General features: G+C 41.8%; 1 protein-coding gene across 2 annotated transcripts in view; it reads left to right on the plus strand.

The window, feature by feature from the left end:
* Nucleotides 1–24,135, plus strand: part of Flt3 (fms related receptor tyrosine kinase 3) — a 94,415-nt gene that overhangs the window by 16,809 nt on the left and 53,471 nt on the right. For both annotated transcript variants that reach the window (XM_075972030.1, XM_075972022.1), the window contains exons 2-4: nt 8,407–8,528; nt 22,151–22,353; nt 23,811–23,926. In XM_075972030.1, coding sequence (XP_075828145.1) covers nt 8,407–8,528; nt 22,151–22,353; nt 23,811–23,926 — 441 coding nt within the window. The remainder of the gene's footprint in view (nt 1–8,406; nt 8,529–22,150; nt 22,354–23,810; nt 23,927–24,135) is intronic.

Raw genomic sequence — 24,135 nt, forward strand, 5'->3', positions numbered from 1 at the left:
CACTATTAGTGTGGGGGGTTTAATATATGATTTAAGTTTTAGAAGTGTTTCCTTAACATATGAAAGTGCCCTTCTATTTAGGGCATAGAGGTGCAGTATTGAGATTTCCTCTTGATGGATTTTTTTCTGTGACTAATATGAAATGGCCTTCTTTGTCTCTTTTGATTTATTTTAGTTTGAAGTCTGTTTAGTTAGATATTAGGATAGCTACACCAACTTGTTTCTTAGCTCCATTGTATTGAAAAAAATTTTTCCAACTTTTACTCTGAGGCTATGTCTGTCTTTGAGGTTGAGGTATGTTTCTTGTGTGCAGAAGAAGGATGGATTCTGTTTACATATCCAATCTGTTAGCCAGTGTCTTTTTATAGGTGAGTTGAGTTGATTTATATTAAGGGATATTAATTATAAATATAATTTATATTTATAAATTATAAAAATGACCAGTTACTGCTAGCTCCTGTTAATTTAGTTTTCATTGTTGATTATGTTAATTTGTGTGTTTTTCCATTCTTTGGGATTTGCTGCTATGAGATCATCAATTGTCTGTGGTTTTGTTGGAGTTTTTCTTCTAGTATTTTGTAGGGCTGGGTTTGTGGCTAGGTATTGGCTAAATCTGGTTTTGTCAAGGAATATCTTGTTCTGTCCTTCTATGGTGATTGAAAGTTTGCTGGGTAAAATAGCCTGGGCTAGCATCTGTGGTCTCTAAATGTCTGCATAATGTTTGACCATGATCTTCTGGCCTTCATTGTCTCCAGTGAGAAGTCAGGTGTAATTCTGATAGGTCTGCCTTTATATGTTACTTGGCCTTTTTCCTTTGCAGCTCTTAATATTGTTTCTTTATGATGTATGTTTAGTGTTTTGAATATAATGTGGTGAAGGAACTTTTTTTTTTTTTTTGGTTTTCGAGACAGGGTTTCTCTGTAGCTTTGGTGCCTGTCCTGGAACTAGCTCTTGTAGACCAGGCTAGCCTCGAACTCCCAGAGATCCACCTGCCTCTGCTCCCGAGTGCTGGGATTCAAGGCATGTGCCACCACCGCCCGGCTGAAGGGACTTTTTTTTTTTGATTCAGTCTATTTGGTGTTCTGTAAGCTTCTTGTATCTTCATAGGCATATCTTTCTTTAGGTAGGGAAAGTTTTCTTCTGTGATTTTGTTAAATATATTTTCTGTGCTTTTGAGTTGAACTTATCCTTCTTCTATACCTATTATTATTAGGTTTGGTCTTTTCATAGTGTCCCATATTTCCTGGATATTTTGAGTTAAGCTTTTTTCAGATTTAATGTTTTCTTTGACTGATTTCCTCTATTTTATTTTCAGCACATAAGATCTCTCTTCCATCTCTTGTATTCTGCTGTTAATGTTTGCATTTTTGGTTCCTGATCATTTTCTCATGATTTCTGTTTCTATAATTCCCACTGCTTGTGTTTTCTTTATTGTCTCTATTTCCGTTTTCAAGTCTTGAATAGTTTCCTTCATATGTTTGATTGCTTTTTCTTGGTTTTTAAAAAGGGATTTGCTGATGTCTTCCAAATTTTTGTCTTTTCCTCCATTCTATTGAGTGAATTTCTCATTTCCTCTTTAATGGTCTCAAACATTCTCCTGAAGTTATTTTTTAGGTCATTTTCTTCTGCTTCACCTATATTTGGTTGTTCAAGTCTTGCTGTTGTAGGATCTCTAGATTTTACTGGTGTCAGGTTGCTCTTTGTGGTGTTGTGTGTGTTTTTACCTTGTCTACTCATCTTTTCCTCTAGTTGATGTGGTTGGGGCTCTGTGATTCTGGTGATTTATCTTCTAGGTGCCAGTAAATCCAAGGCTCAGGCGGTTGTTCCTCGTGGTACAGTCATTGCCACGATTCTAGCTACCCCATTGGTCACTCCATGTTCCTGGAGGTTGCTCAGTACTCCTGGGCTTTGCTCTGCTCCTGTGGAGCTTGCAGCCTCAGGTCTGCTCTGTCCTTGGTCACTGGTCCAGTCCTGCTTCCGCAAATGACCCTGGTCTGGATCCACTCCCGCTCTCATGGAGTTCACTCTCCCAGGCCCACTCAGGTCCAGGTCGTTGGCTCAATCCTGCTCTTTTGGAGTTTGCTGCCCCAGACCTGCTCTGGCCTAGGTTGCTGGCTCAGTCTTGCTCCTCTGGAGTTCACTGGCTCAGGCCTGCTCTCACACCTTTACATAGTTAAAGTGCTATTCCAGAGCATAAACAAATGTTACGCGTCTTTACAGAGTTAAATATTCCACAATTATTTTTCTTTCAAAGCATATAATTTTGTGAGCCTTCCACCTTTTCTTTTAATTCCAAAGCTTTCTTAGGGCCCCATGTGGATTTGCGACCACAATCTGGGAATTTCCAGAGGCTTTGGAATGGAACATTCCCATTGGAAAAGAACTCTTCCCATTGATGATGTCAAATTATGCACCAGCTTTTTAAAGGCAGATTGATGAGTCATGTATCTGTAGTAATTTCACCATTTAAAATGTATGTTTCCCATTGAGTGTGGAGCCTTTAATGCCAGGACTCTAGAGGTAGAGGCAGGCAGATCTCTATGAGTTCGAGGCTAGTTCAGTCTACAAAGTGAGTTCCAGGATAGCTAGAGCTATTACACAGAGAAACCCTGTCTAGAAAAGCAACAACAACAGCAACAAAAGTCTGTTTCCTCAGAGTTTATAGAAACAGCCACACACCTGTTGTCACTATCCACATGCATGGCATTTCCATATCCAACCCCCAGTTCCCTCATGATCATGAACCTCCATTTTCCATACTTAACTCCTGGCCACCAGTAATCTCTTTTCTGTTCCCATCATTTCTCCCTTTTCAGATGATCATGTATAGAATTGTATATGTGGTCTTTTGAGCTTGTTTACTCACATAAAATAATGTTTTTGGCTCTTTGTTGTTTTGTTTAGACCTGGTTGACCTACAACTCATGGGGTCCTCCTGCCTCTGCCTCCTGAGTGTTAGGATTGAAGGTATGCATTACCATCAATGTCTGGCTTATCATAAGTTTTTTGAGGTTTCCTTATGCTGTTATATACCAGTATTTTTTCCTTTCAGTCGCTGAGTAGTATTCTAATGTGTGGATATGTCATAATTTATCTATTGAGCTGATTTTTCTGGTCATTGATTTTCTCCTTTTTTTTATTATGAATAGTTTCATAAGCACTCAAGTACAGGTGTTTCGCATGAGTAAATACATGGTATTGTATGTGTGGATCTTTTGCTATGTAAATGTTCAGCTGTTGTCCTTTTGGGTGGTGGGATTTGAGACAGGGTTACTCTGTGTAGTCCTGGCTGTCCTGGAACTCACTTTGTGGATTAAGCTGGCCTCAAACTCACCGAAACCTGTCTGCCTCTGCCTCCCGGGTGCTGGGATTAAAGGTGTGCACCACCACTACCTGATTCAACTGTTGTCTTTATTATTATTATCATTACTATTATTATTATTATGTTTACAGTGTTCTGTCATTATAGATGGTTGTGAGCCACCTTGTGGTTGCTGGGAATTGAGCTCAGGACCCCTGGAAGAGCAGCAGTGCTCTTAACCTCTGAGCCATCTCTCCAGCCCTCTACTGTTGTTTTAACCAAGTTATTTTTACCAGCGATTATGCTATGGGAACTGCAGTTGCTCAACACCATCATCAGCATGTGCTGCAGTCTGTTTTCTGTTTTGGTTCCTGATCCCCTTCCCAGTCTCTCCTAGTCTAGTGTTTTGTCCCCCACCCCCATTCTAATACCGATGTAGCAACATGTTGTGGTTTGATTTATGTTTCCCTAGTGACTGATCATGTCAAACAATTTCCACTGGTTTAATCATTACCATACTTTGTTATTGAATTGTTTATTTTCCTATTATTGGGTTTTAGGTGCTCTTTGTATAATATGGATACAGATTATTTGTTGGGGTAGTGTTGTGCAACTGTTTCCTCTGAAACTGAATCATTCCATTCTGCAGGGAAGCTCTTTAAGCAGGGTGGTAAATAACTCAAAATAGCTTCAGGAAGTCCCTGAAACTAACCAGATTCACTAAGCCCCTACCAGAGTAGCAATAAAATACGCAAAGAAGACTCTTGAGATAATCATGATCAATTCGCTGCCTGTAAGAAACAAATACTAGCAGAGCTGCTTGGAAGGGGTTTAGCCCAACTGAGTCACTTGGAAAAAATACTCCAATATGTTGAGCTGCTTGCAGGCTATGCAGTGTGCTCCAGGTTCCTAACTTTTGTGAGCTGTCCTCTATGCTGGGGTGGGCTTTGTGTCATTTCTGCTCCTGCAGGAAACCCTTCACCCATATTCATGTATGTAACCCCCATAAAAGTCATTGGTTCAGCAAGCTGGACTTTGATGGCATTCCTACGTTGATCCATCATGGGGTCTCTAGTTGGGCTGAGTAGATGTGTGTGTCCCTCCAGAAAAAGTTTTGTCACTCAACAAGGAGTGAGCTGAAAATAGCTTCATTCTGAGAGTTGGAATCCTTTGCACCTATGTAAAGGGCCTTAGAACCCCTGTGCTGCTGATGAGGAGACAGGGAGATCCCAGTGGTTGCTAGCCAGTCTAAGCTAAAATGAAAAGAATGAATGGCCAGGTTTGATGCTGCATGCCTTTAATATCAACACTGGGGAGGCAGAGGCAGGAGGATTTCTGTGAGTTCAAAGCCAGCCTGGTCTTCATAGTGAGTTCCAGGATAGCCAGGCCTACACAGTGAGACCCTGTCTCAAAATTAATTAGTTGACTAATTAATCCAAAGAAGGGAAAGTTTCGTGTTAACACTAAGCTAAACAACAGTGTGACTTTAGCAGCATCAACATGTCTTTCAGGGCAGAGTCATTTGCGATGCTGTGAGACTTGTTTAGTCAAAAGAGCGTTCCTGCGTCTAGTGTCTAGTAATGGAGCTGGGAAGTGCGTGTAGGGAACTCTGGTTGAGCTGCAAGGAACTGTGGACAAAGCCAGCTGCATCCTCACAGAGTTCAGCACTCCTTTAGTAGGCAGCACTGTGAGCAAACAGAGAACAATAAGGGAGAGAGAAGCCATGGCTGACTCTCGACCAAGCTGACACGATGACATCAGTTGGATGCTCTCCACGCCCGTTTCCCTCCAAGTACGTGCAGTGAATGTGCTTACAAAGACGGAGTATGCTCTGAGCTATGAGACACATTTCAACAAACTTTGAAAGATTCCAAAAATACAAGATAGATCTTTTGACTGAAATGGTACTGAACTGGCAATTGCTAGTAGAAAAAAAAGGATTTGAAAAGTCACCAAATACTGAGAAATCATAGCAATTTTGAAGAGTCCATGGGTCAAGAAGAAACTAGAAAATCAAATGTATTTTGAGTTGAATGACAATGAAAATGAGATGAATATGGTCATATGTGGGGTCCCCCTAAAGTTCTTGAGCAGGAATTACCGCTGAGCCATCATTCTAGCCCAAGTTGTGTATGTTTGGTTTTTCTGATATTAGGGATTGAACCAAGTGTCTCACATGTTTGAGCGAAACCCTCTATTACTGAGTCATACTCCCAAAGCCAAATTTAGAACATTAGTTTTTTTAACATTGGATTATTATTAGACATTTTCTTATTTATTAATTAGAGCTTTTGCTATGGTGTCATGATTGTTTGTTTGTTTGTTTTGAGACAGAGTTTCACTCTAAGGCCCAGACTAGTCTAAAAATTTCTCAGGAAAATTGTCTTACTGCTCAGCTTCTCCAGTGTTGGGATTACAGACATGAGTCACTATGAAAGAATACAGATTTCAAATCAGTGGCATCACATTCAACCATAAGAAACAAAAGAATGCCAAGCATAGTGGTGCAGGCCTATAATCCCAGCACCCAGGAGGCAAAGGTGAATTTTAACTTCAAGGCCAACCTGGACTACATAGTGAGTTTCAGAACAGCAGGGCTGTATAGAGAGAACACCCTGTCAAACAACAACAAATAAATAGGAAGAACCTAGAAAGAAAATAACATATTGAGCTCTCTTTTAGTTAAGGTTTCTATTGCTGTGAAGAGATACCATGACCATGACAACTCTTATAAAGGAAGACATTTAATTGGGATGGCTCACAGGTTCAGAGGTTCAGTCCATTATCATCATGTTGGGACATGGTGGTATGCAAACAATCATGGTGCTGGAGAAGGAGCTGAGAGTTCTACATCTTGATCCACAGCCAACAGGAAGTGCACTGTCACACTGGGGGTGGCTTGAGCATAGGAGACTCCAAAGCCTACCCCTACAATGACACACTTCTTCTAACTAAGTCATATATTCCAACCTACAGAGCCATATCTCCTAATAGTGCTGCTCCCTATGATCTTATGGGGCCAATTACATTCAAACTACCTACCACAAACTCTGTTTGAGCAAAATAAAGAAAATAATCATCACTAGAATTAAAATCAGTGAACAAGAGAAACGAAACAATGGCGAAAAGTCAATGTAACCAAGATTCATAAAAGATCAATTAAACCAATGAACCTCAGTGAGACCACCAGGGAAGCCAAGATCAAAAACCCAAACTGCAGTGTGACTGCAGAATGTTCAGATGTGAAAAGCATCATGTATTACATTTACATTCAGCTTTTTAAAATTAAATAAAAATCTTAAAAAGCTTGACTTGGTCAAAATATCTGAAGTGAAAGAAATTAGAGAATATTTTTTAAAGTGGCTGCATACCAGATGTTATAATTCAACAGGGCAATTGAAACCATAGTGTGTCCATGTATGGCTCGCATCTGTCACTCCAGCTCCCAAGAGCCTAAGGCAGAATTCTGTGGCTAGCAAGGGGCACTGAGCAAGCACTGTCTCAATAATGAAAAAGGTAGAAGAAAAGCCACAGTGAGAGGACACACCTACTGCCCTATGAAGAGGAAAGTCTTGTAGGCAGAAGATGATCCAGCAGGTAAAGTTTTTGCCACAGACGTTCAGCTGCCTGACTTGTGGCACACACATAGGGATGTGCCAGCATACACATAAAAATGATAAAATGTAAAATACTAGAAAAGCTGAAGGTCTCATTGTAGCAGATGTTGTTGAGAATGTGACACAGCTGGAATCCCATGTCTATCACAGTACAGGAGTACCAGAGGAGAGCACCTCTCTGAAACAGGAAACTTTGGAGGATAAATGAAAAATTTGCTAACAATATGAGTGTGTATGTCAGGGTAGTTGTGTAGTGTTATATATATGTTACACACACACACACACACACACACACACACACACACATTTCCAAAGTTAGATGGTTTAATGTGTACAACCTAAGTAAACTAGACTATAATGTCATGGTTGTTCTTTTTTATTGTTTTTTTTTTAAAGACCGGGTCTCACTATGTAGCCTTGGTTGGCCTAGAGTGAGCTCTATAGACCAGGCTGGCCTCAAACTCAGAGATCCACTTGTCTCTGCCTCCCAAGTGCTGGGATTAAAGACATTCAACACCACACCTGGCAAAGTCACATTTCAAAGAAGACTGGAGAGTAAAAAGCATTAGAGAGTGTGACAAGAAAGAAGGATAACATCCCTGAGACTCTGAGATCACAGGGGACAGAGATGGCTGGACACATAGATTCACCTCCTATCTCTGTCAAACCCATCATTCAATGGCAGTAGAAGATACTGAGTGACAGAAACATATGCGCTAAATGTGTCCTGGAGTCTACTCATTGCTTAGGGCAGTGTGAGCCATGGGCTTAGTGAGTAAGTTTGTTCTAGTGGTCGCTCCAGAGAGCATGCTTTTGCCCCAATACCACTAAGCCCACTGCCAGATATATTTGCATTGACTTAATCAAAAAGGTTAAGTAAAACTCAACACACAAAAAAATGCCATCATGAAAAACATCGCTTTGTATGCATGGAATTAAAAGTAAATAAATAAACAATTCAATAGTTTCTAAAAATCCCTAAGCTTGAGAGATTGGGGTTGGGGTATACCTCACTGTAAAGTCCTTATTGCTTGAGTATTCACTTCATATGCATTTTCTGAGGTCTTTGATATGATCTCCAACATAAGAGAGACAGAGAGACAGAGGAACAGACAGACACAGAGAAACAGAGACAGACAGAGTGCTCTTTACTACAGGACCCCAGAGTCAATGACATGAGTTTTTCAATATCACCAGCATCATTTCCAAAGCTTAATAGCTACATGTGGCCGATGACCACCATGCTGGACAGCACAGATGGGGAGCATTCCCATCACTGCAGATGGCTCCATGGGATGCTACTCTCAATGGCTCCCTTCCTCATTTAGAGTAGACTGGCTTCCATGAAAATTCACTTCCCATATTCTTTTCTGTTGGCCACTTTTCCCTAATTGTATTTTGTGTCTTTGTTCTGTGGTAAGACAAATACTTAATTCTTTCTGAGGTGTGTGTGTGTACTAATGTCATTATTTTTGTTTTGCTTTACAGTTGTTTTGTCAGTAATGATTCTTGAGACCATTACAAACCAAGAGCAGCCTGTGATCAAGTGTGTTTTAATCAGTCATAAGAACAATGGCTCATCAGCTGGGAAGTCATCGTCATATATCATGGTAAAGTAATATGAATATATGGTTTCCTCTATTTTGCTCTAGGGACTGTACTTTGTAGGTTATTGAAACATGTCATGATTAAGCGGGCACCAGACCTCTTATCGGGTGCAACAGCACCTATACCACCAGCTTCCTTGTCACCAATGACATCAAGAACCATATTCTAGGGTGTGAGAGGCTGTGGTTGAACTCCCAGCATCGAGGGTTAGCGTGTTGGTATACACACGTGCACATGGGAAGATCTATGTTCTCTTGTGGGTGTGGCTTTAGAAGGGTATGTATGCCTAGTGTGAAGAAGTGATGAGCATTTCTCTCTCTTTCCATCCTCCTCCCCTTACGTGTGTGTGTGTGTGTGTGTGTGTGTGTGTGTGTGTGTGTGTGTGTGCTCATGCTGGTGTGATGATCAGAGACAACCAGAACAAGTTGGTTCTCTTGCTTTGTAGCAGGTGCCTTTGCCCACTGAGCCATTACACTGCCTACATTTCCATTTTTCTTTTCTAAAGATTTATTTGTTTTTATTTGATATGTATGAGTGTTTTGCCTGAATGTATGTATGTGCACCATATGCATTCTGGCGCCCACCAAGACCAGAAGAGGGCATCAGGTCACCTGGAACTGGAGTTACAGATGGTTGTGAGCTGCCATTTGCATGCTGGGAACTCAACCTAGGTCCTCTGCAAGAGCAGCCAGCACTCTTAAGCACTGAGCCATCTCTCCAGCCCAGTCCTCTCTCTTTAAAAGTTATTGTTTGTTATTATTATTTGTTTTGTGTGTATGGGTGTTTTTGCCTGCATGTATGTCTGTGCACCATATGCATGCATGGTGCCCACAGAGACAAGAAGAGGGTATTCAGTTCCCTGTAACTTGGATTCCAGAAGGCTACGAGCTGCCATGGGGGTGCTGGGAACTGAACCTGGACCTCTGGAAGAGCAGCCAGTGCCCCTAATTAATCACTGATCCAACTCCCCAGCCCCCTCTCTTTGATACTAGTCATCCAACCTGGCTATTCCCACCTGCCTACTTGTCAGAATCGATGGTTATGAATGCACTCAGATGAAGGGAGCTTCCATGACAGAGAACTGAAAATCTGTACGCCAGCTAAGACCATGTCAGCTAACTCTATGTCCATTTCAGCTTAAAATTCACTGTCACCCAACAAGTAAATAAATAAAACTCACTATCTCGGTTTTCTTCCATGGAGATAGAAAAACATATGTTATGGCTTGCCCTCTTTCAACTGTCAGAGACTAGGAATAATCTTAAGTCTTGGGGTTTTTTGTTTGTTTGTTTGTTTGAGGCAGGGTGTCTCCATGTAACAGCCTTGGTTGTCCTGGTCTCACTCTGGGACCAGGCTGGCCTCAAACTCACAGAGATCTGCCTGCCTCCTAACTGCTGGGATTAAAGGTGTGTCCTACCACTTCCTGCTGGCAGAAGCATTATTGGTTTTAAATTTTAAATAGGTATTGGCATTGTAACAAACGGGCGTATTAATAATTAAGGCATTTAAACATATAATAGCGGGGAGAACAGATGATGTCCTGAGTAAATGTGTACTATTGTCATGAGTACTGCCATGTCATTGACCCCAATGCCCCAGACTCATGAGAATGGCCAGATTCGGGAATGGCAAGGTTGTTGGCAGTATCTGCAAAAAGTATTAGCCACAGCTTCTTCCTGCTGATGACTGTAGCCTGAGACGACTCCCCTACACAGACCCTGACCTCAGCCAGCTCCCCTGCCTCCTTGTTGAACTGTATATAATAAATACACAGAGTTTCCAGGCAGCTGGTGAGTCTCCATCAGTGTACACATCCCACCCAATCTCAACTTTTCCGCATGTTTGCCTATGTGGCTGTCATCATTTCCTGGTTTGCAGATCGCAGCATAGTAGTGTTTCAGCATGGATGCAAAAGATGTGGGCATCAGATGATGAAAGTTCTCACCTCCGATCATGTGGATCCCTGGGTTTAACTCAGTGCCTTTACCACTGAGCTATCTCATCAACGCTTACGTACTTTCTTATGGAGATTGATCTTTAAACTTCATGTCCATTGGTCTCGGTCCCTACTAATCAATCATGTATTATTATCCTAATCCTAATATAGTATTCTTAGACATTATTGATGTTCATGTGATATCTTTTTATTGCTGTGAAGAGACACCATGGCTATGGTAACTCACAAAAAGCATATAATTGTGGTGACTTGCTTACAGTTCAGAGGTTCAGTCCATTATCATCATGTCAGGAAGCAAGGCAGTATGCAGGCAGATATGGTGCTGGAGCCGAGAGTCCTTACATCTTAATCCAAAGGCAACGAGAAGTGAACTGAGACAGTGGGTAATATCTTGAGCATTTATGAGGTCTCAAAGCCCGTCTCCACAGTGACATACTTCCTCCAACAAGGCCACACCTCCTAATAGTGCCACTTACTTTGGGGCCATTTTCTTTTAAACCACCATATGTGAAGACCACGTAGTTCCTAAACTAGTCTAACAAATAGCCATGCAAATGTGAACTGTGGAAAAGATGAGTTCCTGTCCTCGGCTCTTGTTGAAATGGAACCTACTCTGCTGGGACACTATCTCAGTTTGCCCTCTGTTGCTGGGATAACCGTGACCGAGAGCAAAAAACGATGTGAGGATGAAAGGGCTTATTTGTTCTTGAGACATCTGTTTGGAAATCCTATAGTCTAGTAGTATTTTGAATGACCAAGTACCCTTAGGTAGATGCCTGGCTTCTTCTATATTTATTAATTGGAATTATATTGTGAGGAAGAGCTGTGTTCCCCCCCCCCATTTTATTTATTTACTTACTGAGTTATCTGTTTAGCTCATCACAGACTCGTGACATTGAGTATTTGTGAAATCTTGAGCCCATTCAGGGTAACACTCACCACTACCACATGACTTTCCATCATTCGTGTCTCTTTCTCCCACTAAGTTAATGATGACAACTGCGGTTTCAGTAAAACATGGTGAGGGTTCATTCCAGCCTACCTCTTTCTTTCTTTCTTTCTTTCTTTCTTTCTTTCTTTCTTTCTTTCTTTCTTCCTTCCTTCCTTCCTTCCTTCCTTCCTTTCTTTCCTTTCTTCCCTCCCTCTTTCTTTCTTTGTCTTTCTTTCTTTCTTTCTTTCTTTCTTTCTTTCTTTCTTTCTTTCTTTCTTTCTTTCTTTCTTTCTTTCTTTCTTTTCCTCTCTCTTAAAATAAGAGACCCGATAGTACTCAACTTCATTTGGAAAAGCAAAAAACCCAGGATAGCCAAAACAATTCTGTGCAATAAAAGAACTTCTGGAGGCATCCCAATCCTTGACTCCAAACTCTACTACAGAGCTAAAGTACTGAAAACAGCCTGGTATTGGCATAAGAACAGCTAGGAGGACCAATGGAACTGAATAGAAGACCCGGATATCAGTCTACACATCTTCAAACACCTGATCTTTGATAAAGAAGCAAAAAAATATCAAATGGAAAAAAGAAAGCATATTTAACAAGTTGTGCTGGCTTAACTGAATATCAGCATGTAGAAAAATGAAAATAGATCGATATCTGTCATCATGCACAAAACTCAAGTCCAAATGGATCAAAGACCTCAACATAAAGCCAGTCACACTGAACCTTATAGAAGAGAAAGTGGGAAGTACACTCGAACGCATTGGCACAGGAGACCACTTCCTAAATATAACTCCAGCAACACAGACACTGAGAGAAACAATTAATAAATGGGACCTCCTGAAACTGAAAAGCTTCTGTAAAGCAAAGGACACAGTCAACAAGACAAAATGACAGCCTACAGAATGGGAAAAGACCTTCACCAACCCCACATCAGACAGAGGTCTGGTCTCCTCAAGAACTGAAGAAATTGGACACCAAAAGATCACATAATCCCATAAAAAATGGAGTACAGACCTTAACAGAGAACTCTCAACAGAGGAATCTAAAATGGCTGAAAGACACTTAAGGAAATGCTCAACATCCTTAGTCATCAGAGAAATGCAAATCAAAACAACTCTGAGATTCCCTTTTACACCTGTAAGAATGGCCAAATTCAAAAACACCAATGACAACTTATGCTGGAAAGGTTGTGGGGTAAAGGGAACACTTCTGCATTGCTGATGGGAATGCAAGCTGGTACAACTCCTTTGGATGTCAGTGTGGCAATTTCTCAGAAAATTAGGAAACAGCCTTCCTCAAGACCCAGTAATACCACTTTTGGGTATATATCCAAAGGATGCTCAATCGTGCCACACGGACATGTACTCAACTATGTTCACAGCAGCATTGTTTGTCATAGCCAGAACCTGGAAACAACCTAAATGCCCCTTGACTGAAGAATGGATAAGGAAAATGTGGTTCATTTACACCGTGGAGTACTACACAGCAGAAAAAAATAACGACATCTGTAGTGATGAGGTGAGCAGGCCTGCTTTTCGTCTCGCCCTGCTCCCACACAGCTAGCTTAGCCCTGAAAATAACAACACACAAACTATATTCATTTAAACACTGCCTGGCCCATTATATCTAGCTCCTTCTTGGCTAACTCTCATATCTTGCTTTAACCCATATCTAGTAATATGTGTATCACTACGGGGTCATGGCTTACCAGGAAGATTCTAACCCGTATCCATCTCGGGCTGGAGCTTCATGGCATCTGCCTGACTCTGCTTTTCTCCTCCCAGCATTCTGTTCTGTCTTCCCTGCCTACCTATGTTCTGACCTATCAGGCTAAGCACTTTTCTTTATTAATTAACCAATGAAAGCAACAGATAGATAGAAGATCCTCCTACATCAGACATCTTGAATTTTGCAGGAAAATGGATGGAGCTAGAAAACATTATTTTGAGTGAGGTAACTCAGACACAGAAAGACAATTATCATATATACTCACTCATAGGTGGTTTTTAAACATAAAGCAAAGAAAACCAGCCTACAAACCATAATCCCAGAGAATTTAGACAACAGTGCAGCCACTAAGAGAGACTTACATAGATCTAATCTACATGGGAAGTAGAAAATATAAAAAGACAAGATCTCCTGAGTAAATTGGGAGCATGGGGACCTTGGGGGAGGGTTGAAGGGGAGGGGAGAGGCAGGGAGGGGAGCAGAGAAAAATGTAGAGCTCAATAAAAAAAGAGAGAAAAAAAAAGAAAAAAACAAAGAGAAACCCTGTCTCACAACCCCCCCCAAAATCTCTGTAATCATAATTAATAAAATGGTATTAGTTTTTGAGCTTCTAGAGAGGTTTATAATGAGATAGAAACATGGAGAATAAGTGTTAAGAACTGTTATAGCAATCTGGTATCATCATGACATCAAAGAGAATTTTATTTAAAAAAAAATAAGAGACCCTGCTCATACCGGAAATATGCTTGTTCATTTATTCCATTCTAGTTTATAACCAAGGCTCAAAAGTGCTGACCAGTACCCAGTGAGCACTAGCGGAACAGTGTATAAGAGCTGCACACAGTGGTTTTGTCTTTTGCTGTGTAGTATCCAACATTTATTGTCCAAAGTTATTTATTGCAGTGGCCGTGGTCTTTCTCATTGGGACCACCAGTCCACAAAGAATGATAAGGAGACTTATTTAATTATAAAAGTTCAGCCTTTAGCTTAGGCTTGTTTCTAACTAGTTCTTATAACTGAAATTAACTCAGAGTTTTTAATCTACATTTTTCCAGGAGGCTCATTACCTCATCTCCATACTGCTCTTCCTGCTTCCTCCATGTCTGGCTGGTGACTCTGCATTTCCTCTTCCCAGAGTTCCCTCTCTGCCTAGAAGTCCCACCTATACTCTTCTGCCTAACTATTGGCCATTCGGCTTTTTATTGCCCCAGTCACAGCAAAACATTTTTATATAGTGTACAAATATCCTACAAAATTCCCCCATTTTTGTCTAAATAAAAAGGAAATGTTTTAAGTCTAACATAGTAAAACTATATACAATAAAAACAATTATCAGGTAAGAATTACATTCTTAGTGTTTAAGTCCATTTATGCCTCTCATATTCAAATAAAATACTTTATTTCCATCCTATTTTAATATATCTAAAGTTTATTCCAAAACTACTTTCTATCTTAACTTGTATTACCATCTAAAAATATCTTTTTAGATATTAAAACATTTTATTAGATAAACAACTTAAGCTTTTTTATCTCTCAATCTTATAAACTTTATCTCTCTGTGTATGTTTTTTTTAATTTGGTTAACAAAGAAAATGGTATAACTATTTAGCCTTCAACCCCCATCAGAGACCCAAGAAGGACATAATATTACCCGAGTAAACAGGAAATGCAGAGCAAATGACTTCCAAAACTATAGAAATGACAGAAACAACAGACTGCCTAGACAGTTACCCAAGGGTATCCATCTTCAGCCTATGGGCCTAGAATATTCAACAGACATTTCTACAAAGCAGGAATTTTGAAGGACCATCATACTTTGTCTTGGCAAAGTTCAGCAGTCACCTTCTTTTGTGTCCTGCTTGTTCAATTTGGACAGAACACTGTCAGCAGGCAAGGCAAGGGCAGTTTCTTGCCCAGATGACTAGTTTGTCACACTGAAAGCAAGGTCCTTAAGGAAGTTGTTTGATGCCCATCATCCTTTTTTTAAAAATATTTATTTATTTATTATGTATACAATATTCTGTCTGTGTGTATGCCTGCAGGCCAGAAGAGGGCACCAGACCTCTTTACAGATGGTTGTGAGCCACCATGTGGTTGCTGGGAATTGAACTCAGGACCTTTGGAAGAGCATGCAATGCTCTTAACCTCTGAGCCATCTCTCCAGCCCCCCATCATCCTTTTTTTGAAGTAAATTGATGCTGCCATGAGCAGATGTGTCTTGCTGTCATGAAAAGCATTATGCTATTAAAACATCTTAAATGTCATATTTTGTAGTTTTCTGAGGTGTTTAAAGACCACTTATCTATTGAAACTATTTTTGTTTAACCTTGAAAACATGTGCCACAAATTTGATTGATATAGATGACTAACTAGTAACCTACAGTTTTTAATTACCCTAAACAGGTTGTAATAACAGCCTTTAAGGACTAGAACTTTATATTACATCTTTAAATGAGCTGTGTTGTACTCTTTTGTAATTGCTGCTGCCTTTTAAGCTATGGCTATCCTAGTCAGCAATTGCAACTCTGCTGCTTCCAGCAGTGGTTTGGCTGCAAGAGCTGCAGACTGAGGAAATTCTGTTCCCTCAGGCACCAACTCTTTCAAAGCTACTAAGGGAACTTATTTAAATCTCTGTTCTTCTAAAGAACTAAAGACTCAAAAGTTGAGGTAGAGTCCCACTTCCCAGAGAGGCTGAATAGCAAGCACCTCACCTAGGTCACTTCCTTGCATCTCTCAAGAAGTCCTTGTATCTTTCCTGGCCACTCCTTAAAAACCCTTCTCCTCCTGGCTCCTTCCTACAACTTCTGGTCAGCTAGTTGCTGGCTCAACCTCCTGACTGCAGGGGAATTTATTTAATCAAACACATCTTTGCATCATTAAACAAATGTTTCAGAGCATAAACAAAAGTAACACACCTTAAAATAATATTCTACAACAGAACTGCATGGGTACAGTACTTTAAACAAGAGTAGAAATGTGCTGGACATGTGGTGGCTCATACCTTTTATCCCAGCACCCAAGAGGCAGAAATATAATTTTGAGGCCAGCCTGGTCTACAGAGTTAATTCCAGAAGAGCTAGGGCTGTTTTACAGATAAACCCTGTCTTACAAAACAAAACAAACAGCAACAACAACTAGATTCAATAATCTACCCCTTTATCCTCTGATTTCTATAGCCTGCCCTTTTCTTTTTAGAATGAGATCTCTGAATCTAATCTCCTTTGCTTAGTTTCCTCCCTGCCTATGATCAATAACAACTTGCAACCAATCCCCCTAAATGATGACAAATACCCACTGAACATCCAGAAATCACCCACCCCACCTTTTGGGAATGTGGGTGTTGTGTTCTCTAGACAGTTTCCTGTTGTTTGGGGTCAACAGCATCTTTAGGGTACCCTGAGAAAATTGGGATAATGGTTAAGTCCTGGGAAAACCAGCTGTAGCATTTGTTGTCCATTTTTTTGTGTAATGGAAAGTACAGGACTTATCTGAAGTTCTGGGTGAAGTAGTGCATGAAGCTAGACCATCTCAACTAGCAGCTTTGACGTAGTTCTGGATGCAGAGTTTTGAGGAAACTGTAACAGAGTCATTCTGAGAGGCTGAATCACCTGAGCTACTTGTCTTTATTGGTGTCTGGTCCTTTTTTTTCTGAAAGCACACAAACTTTTAAGGGTAACATATATATGTATATTAACACAAGTATGGAATTGTGGTGTGCACAAATCAGCTAAAGATGATTTTTTTGTTCTATGTTTGAGCTGGTAAAAGCCATCTGTCAACTTTGTAAGTTCATTTGAACTGCATACCCACACTGTAATATAAATCTCCATCCATGTTATATGAAAGGATAGCATGTAACAGTAAGTCATGAAGTCTCTGTAGCCAACAAGATTTATCATATCTCATCCAGTCTCAGAGCTGTACCCATGTTTAGGGGTCAGCATATACATCACCTGCCCTGCAGTCTTTCCTGGATTTATCTCTTATTTCTGTAGACAAGATCTTCAGGAGATTTCCCCAAACAAATATGATCTCAATTAACTTATTTAAGTACAACTCCTTCCCAATACAACACATTTCCTGATTTCCATTCTGGAGTCAAGACATCCCTAAAGTATCTAAGCTGGTTTAATTCAGCAGTCCCTTCCACAATCCAATGTCTCTCAGCAGCTGTTATTTTCTGTTCATTAGCATTCAAAAAATTTGAAATTAACAAAGCACCATATAAAGTCCAAACTCTCTGAGTTATAATATTTGCCACCCCTATGTAGCTTGTTTTTATATATTACTTAACTCTTTCTTTAAAGATTTTATAATTTTTAAATTCTTTCTTTCTTTCTTTCTATGACTGTCTATACCCATTTTCTTTTCTTTCTTTAGCACCTAGGCATCTTTTTAAGCATACCATACCTTTTTAGAGTTTTTTATGTCTGTCTGGACCTAGCTTTCTGCATACCTGCAGTGTTCTCTGACCCCATGAACCAAGCCTTAAAGGGCCAGTCTGGCTGCCATGTGGCTCCACTTAGCACAAGGCACTGATGGCTGGCTCAAGCCTGCAGGAGGTAGCTGGTAACCATGCCTCTGTGCACAGTGATTACCCATCTTCTCGAGACTGTGGAACTAGGAAGCCATGTCTAGCTCCTTGTCTAGAACTCTTCTTAGCCTTGTTTGTTTATTTGAGCCTGCACATTTGGCGCCAATCTGTAATGTATGTCAGTTCTTTCCTCCCCTACCCTTTTCGTTATGGTTTTGTGATTTATTTCCAATACAGTTGAGTTACTTTGGTTTATATTCCATTTTGATGCCTTTCCACAATATCCTGGTTGCGTAGTTTTTTCCCCACCTTTCACTCTTTGACACTGGTCTCATTTTTTTTTTTTTTTGCTTTTTCGAGACAGGGTTTCTCTGTGGCTTTGGAGCCTGTCCTGGAACTAGCTCTGTAGACCAGGCTGGCCTCGAACTCACAGAGATCCACCTACCTCTGCCTCCCGAGTGCTGGGATTAAAGGCGTGTGCCACCACCGCCCGGCTACTGGTCTCATTTTATAGCCTAAGTTGGCCTCAAACTATGTAATTCAGGCTGGCCTCAAATATAGGTAGTCCTCCCAAGTCTTGGATTAGAGATTGCTATTGTGGCTGCTGGCTGTTTATTTACTCTTAAATTTTATTTTGAATCCTGGAAATCATATATATTAGAGGTATATTTAGGGCTATGAGTTTAGCTCAGTGGTAGAGCAGGTGTCTAGGATATGTGAAGCCTAGGGTTCCAGCCCCAGCACTGAAAAGAATAGACACAGGAGGGGGAAAGATGTGTTGGCAGTTAAGAACACTTACTGCTTTTGCAGAGGACCTGGGTTCAATTGCCAGCACCCAAATGGTGGCTCACAACTATATGTAATTTCAATTCCCGGGACTCCAATGCACTCTTAGAAAGGCCTTTTTGCCTCTGCAGGCTCCTGCACTTGTGTGATGCATATAAACCCACACATACATACACATGTATTCATGTCTTTTATTTTAGGGATATATACTCAGAAAAGTTTCTCCTTCAGATCTCTACCACCGAGTCCTGCCTATCTCCTGTAGCTAGCTGGTTCTTATAGTTGTCAGGTATCGGTCCCCAATTCCTTGTACAAAACAAGCAAATGCGTGTGTGTCTCACGCCTGCCTCTTTCTCGTTCATGGTCTCACACGAAGAGGAGAATTTTGTAATAAGCTTCTCCCTTTGAGTGATGCAGGAAATCACTGCAAGTCAGTTCCCAGGCTGTGTCCTTATTCCTTTTTAAATAAACAGCCGTGTCCTGTCCACTATATAGTTTGTTCACTCACTCTCCTCCGTTTGAGCATTTAAATGGTTTCCAATATTTTGACATTACCACTAGCTCTGTAATCCATGTCACGTGGGGATTGCTGGCTCATGCTGCTGAATTCCCCTCCAGAAGGTTGTTTGGTGTAAATTCCTGTAGCAGTGTGTGAGTGCCCACTTCCTCAAAGGTTCACTGTCAGAATGCATTGGTAGACTTTTCCGTGTTTGCCAGTCTCGTCGATGAGAAGTGTTTTAATGTATGTGGGTTTCAACATCTTCTTGTCTATTTGAGGACTACTCTACAGCTTTTTGGGGGAAAAAAAAGACCTTTAACTTTTTAGATTTATTTTATGCATATGACTGTTTTGCCTGTGTGTATGTCTGTGCCCCATATGCTTTCAAGGTCCTGTGGAGTTCAAAAGAGGGCATTGGATCCCTTGAAACTGGAGTGGCAGATGGTTGTGAGCCACCATGTGGTGCTGGGAATCAAACCTACATCCTCTGTAAGAGCAGCCAGTGCTCTTAATTGATGAGCTGTTAGGCTTCTTTGTTTTTCTTCTTCTCCTCATCCTCTATGTTCTTTAGATTAAGATTGGATCATTTTAATGTGTTTTAATTTTTACCATTTAGTTACTGGCTTTTGTGATGACTGCAGACATATTAGACTATTTGGTAGTACCTGGAAACATCACGTGACGGGGAGGTCCAATAACAAAACGCCTACTGGGCAAAGCCTTATTTGTTCCTTAATTTTACAAAAGAAAGAAAAAGAAAGGAAGAAAGGAAGAAAGAAAGAAAGAAAGAAAGAAAGAAAGAAAGAAAGAAAGAAATTATCTAATCTGGGTGTGGCGTGCAACCTTTGCTACGTAGAGAGGTTTTGTCTCAAAACAAATGGAAGGTGGGTGTGGTGGTGCCTGACCTTAATCCCAGCAAAGGCAGAGGCAAGCAGATATCTTAGTGTTTGCGGTCAGCTTCCTCTACAGAGAGTTCTAGGCCAGCAAGGGCTGCTAGACCCTGTTTTGAAAGTAAAGAAAGATAACAGTGTCTACAGCTTTTTGCTGGTGTGTAGACCTGGGTAATACGAGGGCTGCCTTATAGGAAACCACTGGTCAGACATAAAAGGCTTGTAATTGGTCCCCAGTGTTGGTGGTAAACTGCCATTTGTCATTCGTCCTCATGGCCCAGGGCCCCACTCCCTGAGCTCACCCCAGGGACACTGCCCTTAGCAATAGTGGAGTGGGGCAGCAGGATTCCTTTGGTCCTCAAAAGGAGCTGAGCTCAGGGTGTGACTCTGGCCTTCTAGAGACGTGCCCTTTAGAGTGATAGGTCTGTGTTTAATTGTTCTTCCCACAGAGGGAGGCACGGCTCAGGGAGCAGGCTCTTCCACACCCTCTTCCTCCCCGCTGTTTGAACTCTTACACTTCTTCTCCATGGGCATGGACTCTCCCACACCCTAGGGACTTCCCATTTTTCAGCCTTCTCTTTTGCTTCTGCTTGATCACTTTCACTTGGCCTGTCCTGGGCCTGTTCATCCTTCTCATGTTTTGCATTTCTTCAAGGGTCTATGTGTGCCCGGCATCCACTGTATGGCCGAGCTACATTCCAGCCCTTTGGTTTTTCTGTTCATGCCCCCACTTTTTTTTCTAGTGTGGGGTTTGGAACACAGGGTCTTGCTCTACTACTCGGGGATGGAGAAATGGCTTAGTGGTTAAGAGCACTGACTGTTCTTTCAGAGGACCCAGGTTCAATTCCCAGCACCCACATGGCAGCTCACAACGATCTGTAACTCCAGGATCCAACACCCTCACACAGACATACATGCAGGAAAAACACTAATGTGTATAAAATAAAAATAAATGATTAAAAAAGAACTCTACCACTGAGTCACAATGCTCAGTCCCCATAGCTTGTGTGTGTTTACATGTTCTCAGCGTGGCATAGCTGGAGCTTGGTTTTCCGACCCATCACTGCGCATTGGTGAGCCTCTGACTTCCTTCTCTGATGGCAATCTAAACAGCATCCATAGGGTTACACGGAAATCAAGTATAACCCTGGGGTGGCCATCTCAGGGTCAAAGAAGCTCTTCATTTGAGCAAGCTGATTCCATGTGGTCAGAAACAGGAGGGGATCACCTCCATCCATCTTTTGCTTATGTGAATTGCCTAATCAGGTTTTCCCCCCTTTTCTCTACTATGCTTTTAGTTTTGCATCCCTCGATTTTTAATGTGTGTGTGTGTGTGTGTGTGTGTTGCCTGCAAGTATTTATGTGTGCAGTTTCTTCAGAGGCAAAAGAAAGCATCAGATCCCAGGGAACTGGAGTTACATACAGCTGTGACTCATCATGTGGGTGTTGGGAATTGAACCCAGGACCTCTGGAAGAGTAGTCAGTGCTCTTATCCACTGAACCATCTGTCCAACCCAGTGATACCTTCTTTGTTGTTGTTGTTGTTGTTGTTTTGAGACAGGGTTTCTCTGTAGTTTTGGAGCCTGTCCTGGAACCAGCTCTTGTAGACCAGGCTGGCCTCAAACTCACGATTTGCCTGCCCCTGCCTCCCGAGTACTGGGACTAAAGGCATGTGCCGCCACTGCCCGGCCTCAGTGATACCTTCTTAGTATGTACCAGTTTAGTTTAGTTGGATATTGTATGCTGTCTTAGGGTTTTAGTGCTGTGAAAAGACACCATGACGAAGGCAACTCTTTTTTTTGTTTTGTTTTTCAAGACAGATTTTCTCTGTGTAGCCCTAGCTGTCCTGAAACTTGCTCTGCAGACCAGGCTGGCCTTGAACTCAGAGATCCACCTGCCTCTGCCTCCCTAGTGCTGGGATTAAAGGTATGCACCACCATCTCCCAGCTAACTATGGCAACTCTTAAAGGAAAACAGTCAATTGGGGCTGGCTTACAGTTTCGAGGTTTGGTCCATTACAGTCATGGTGGGGAGCGTGGCAGCACACCAGCACATACGGTGCCGGAGGAGGAACTTGACAGTTCTAGATAGAGAGAGAGCCTGGGCCTGGCTTGAGCATCTGAAGCCTCAAAGCCCACCCTTAGTGACACACTTCCTCTGAGGCCATGCCCCTGACTAGCACCCCTCCCTATAAGTCTATGGAGGCCATTTTCATTTTCAAACCACTGCATATGCAGGAAACAGGCTCAATGTTAAGAAAAACTGAATTCTCGTTGTTCTATCTACACCACAGGTTTCAGAATCCCCAGAAGACCTTGGGTGCACATTAAGGCATCGCCATGCAGGGGTGGTGTACGAAGCTGCCACTGTGGAGGTGGCCAAGTCTGCGTCCATCACACTGCAAGTACTGGTCACCACCCCAGGGGACATTTCTTGCCTCTGGGTCTTTAAGCACAGCTCCCTGGGCTGCCAGCCACACTTTGATTTACAAAACAGGTAAGGTGGGCCACAAGGATTTCAGAGCCAAATTTCCTGCATAAAACGTAATTCATTTGGAATCTCCCATCTTTTTTTTTTTCTTTCCGCAAAAGTCAAGATTCTCCTGTTTCTGTCTCTAGAATGCTGAGGTTATAGGCACAGACTACTAGGCTGGGATCAGAATCCCCTTCCAGCTTTCATCCATGTGTCTTGTAACTTATCTCTGGTGAAACAGTGAACTAGATGTAGAATTAGGGTATGGACACATGACACTATGGATCTGCCAGTCATAGGGATGCTGCCCAGACAGGCCGCTGAATGCATGTGTGGACATCAGCTGATGGTGACCCAGCCACCTTAGCTCTTCAGTTACTACAAACTAGGCCTGCACAAGATATTGATAATGTCATTGGGCATGGTGGTACACACCTTTAATCCCAGCCCTCGGGAGTCAGAGGAAGGCGCTTCTCTGTGAGTTTGAGGCTAGCCTGGTCTATTGAGCAAGTTTCAGGACAGCCAAGATTCTTACACAGCGAAAGCCTGCCTTGAACCCTCTACCCCCCAAAAAAGCTATTGATAATGTTGAGGATGTGTGGTGGGAATGACAAATTCTAAACTACTCTAAAAAAAAAATAAACTCATGAGTGTTGAGAGATGGCTGAGTGTTTAAGAGCACTGGCTGCTCTTCCAGAGGATCTAGGTTGGGTTTCCAGCGCCCACACAGCCATTCACAACCATCTGGAACTCCAGTCCCAGGAGATCTGATACCTTCTTCTGACCGCCACGAATATTGCATGCAAGTGGTGTTCATACATACATGCAGGCAAAACATGCATACATATACAATAATAAAATATATACAAGAATAAAATATTGAAAATAAAATAATTTATTATTTATTTATTTTGTTTGCTTGTGTTTGCTTTTTGTTTTTCAAGACAGGGTTTCTCTGTGTAGCCCTGGTTGTCCTGGAATTCACTCTGTAGACCAGGCTGGCTCCAGACTCACAGAGATTCACCTACCTCTCTGTTTTGCCGTGTTCTGGGATGAAAGGCATGCACCACCACTGCCCGGCCAAAATAATTTAATTTTAAAAGTTTATCTACATATAAATTACATATGTAATTTGAAACCTTGATTTGCTCTGACAAAATAAGCCTTTTGTTATTGGATATGAGATACAGTTCTACAAAATGTTTTAATAACTAACAGTACTCCATAAACTTGTAAGAGACCTAAAATTGTGGGGTTTCCCAATGCCTAGCCCTCTCACCCTACCAAGTCAAAACTTGCTTTTGAGGGTGGGCAAAAGACACAGCCAGGCTAAAGGCACTCAGGCTGAGGCTGGGGAAGGGCCAGAGTCATGTTCTCCACAGAGCAGCCCTCAGGGTCACAGCCTCATCTGACTCGGGGTGAACCTGATGCTTTTGGCTCTGAGTGATTTCCACAGTAGCCAATCCTTTCTCTTTCCACAGAGGAATTGTTTCCATGGCCATTTTGAACGTGACAGAGACCCAGGCTGGCGAATACCTACTGTATATCCAGAGTGAAGCCGCCAACTACACAGTACTGTTCACAGTGAGTATACCAAGTAAGTCCAGCTCACTACTAGGTGCTCCAGCACCCATGAGGGCGCCTCGGGACTGGGTGCTCCAGCACCCCACGGGGCACCTTGGGACTGGGTACTCCAGTATCCCATGGGGGCACCTCGGGACTGAGTGCTCTAGCACCCCACGGGACACCTTGGGACTGGGTACTCCAGCTCCCTACGGGGGCACCTCGGGACTGGGTACTACAGTA

This window comes from Microtus pennsylvanicus, chromosome 1 (genome assembly GCF_037038515.1).
Source record: "Microtus pennsylvanicus isolate mMicPen1 chromosome 1, mMicPen1.hap1, whole genome shotgun sequence".
Lineage (NCBI taxonomy): Eukaryota > Metazoa > Chordata > Mammalia > Rodentia > Cricetidae > Microtus > Microtus pennsylvanicus.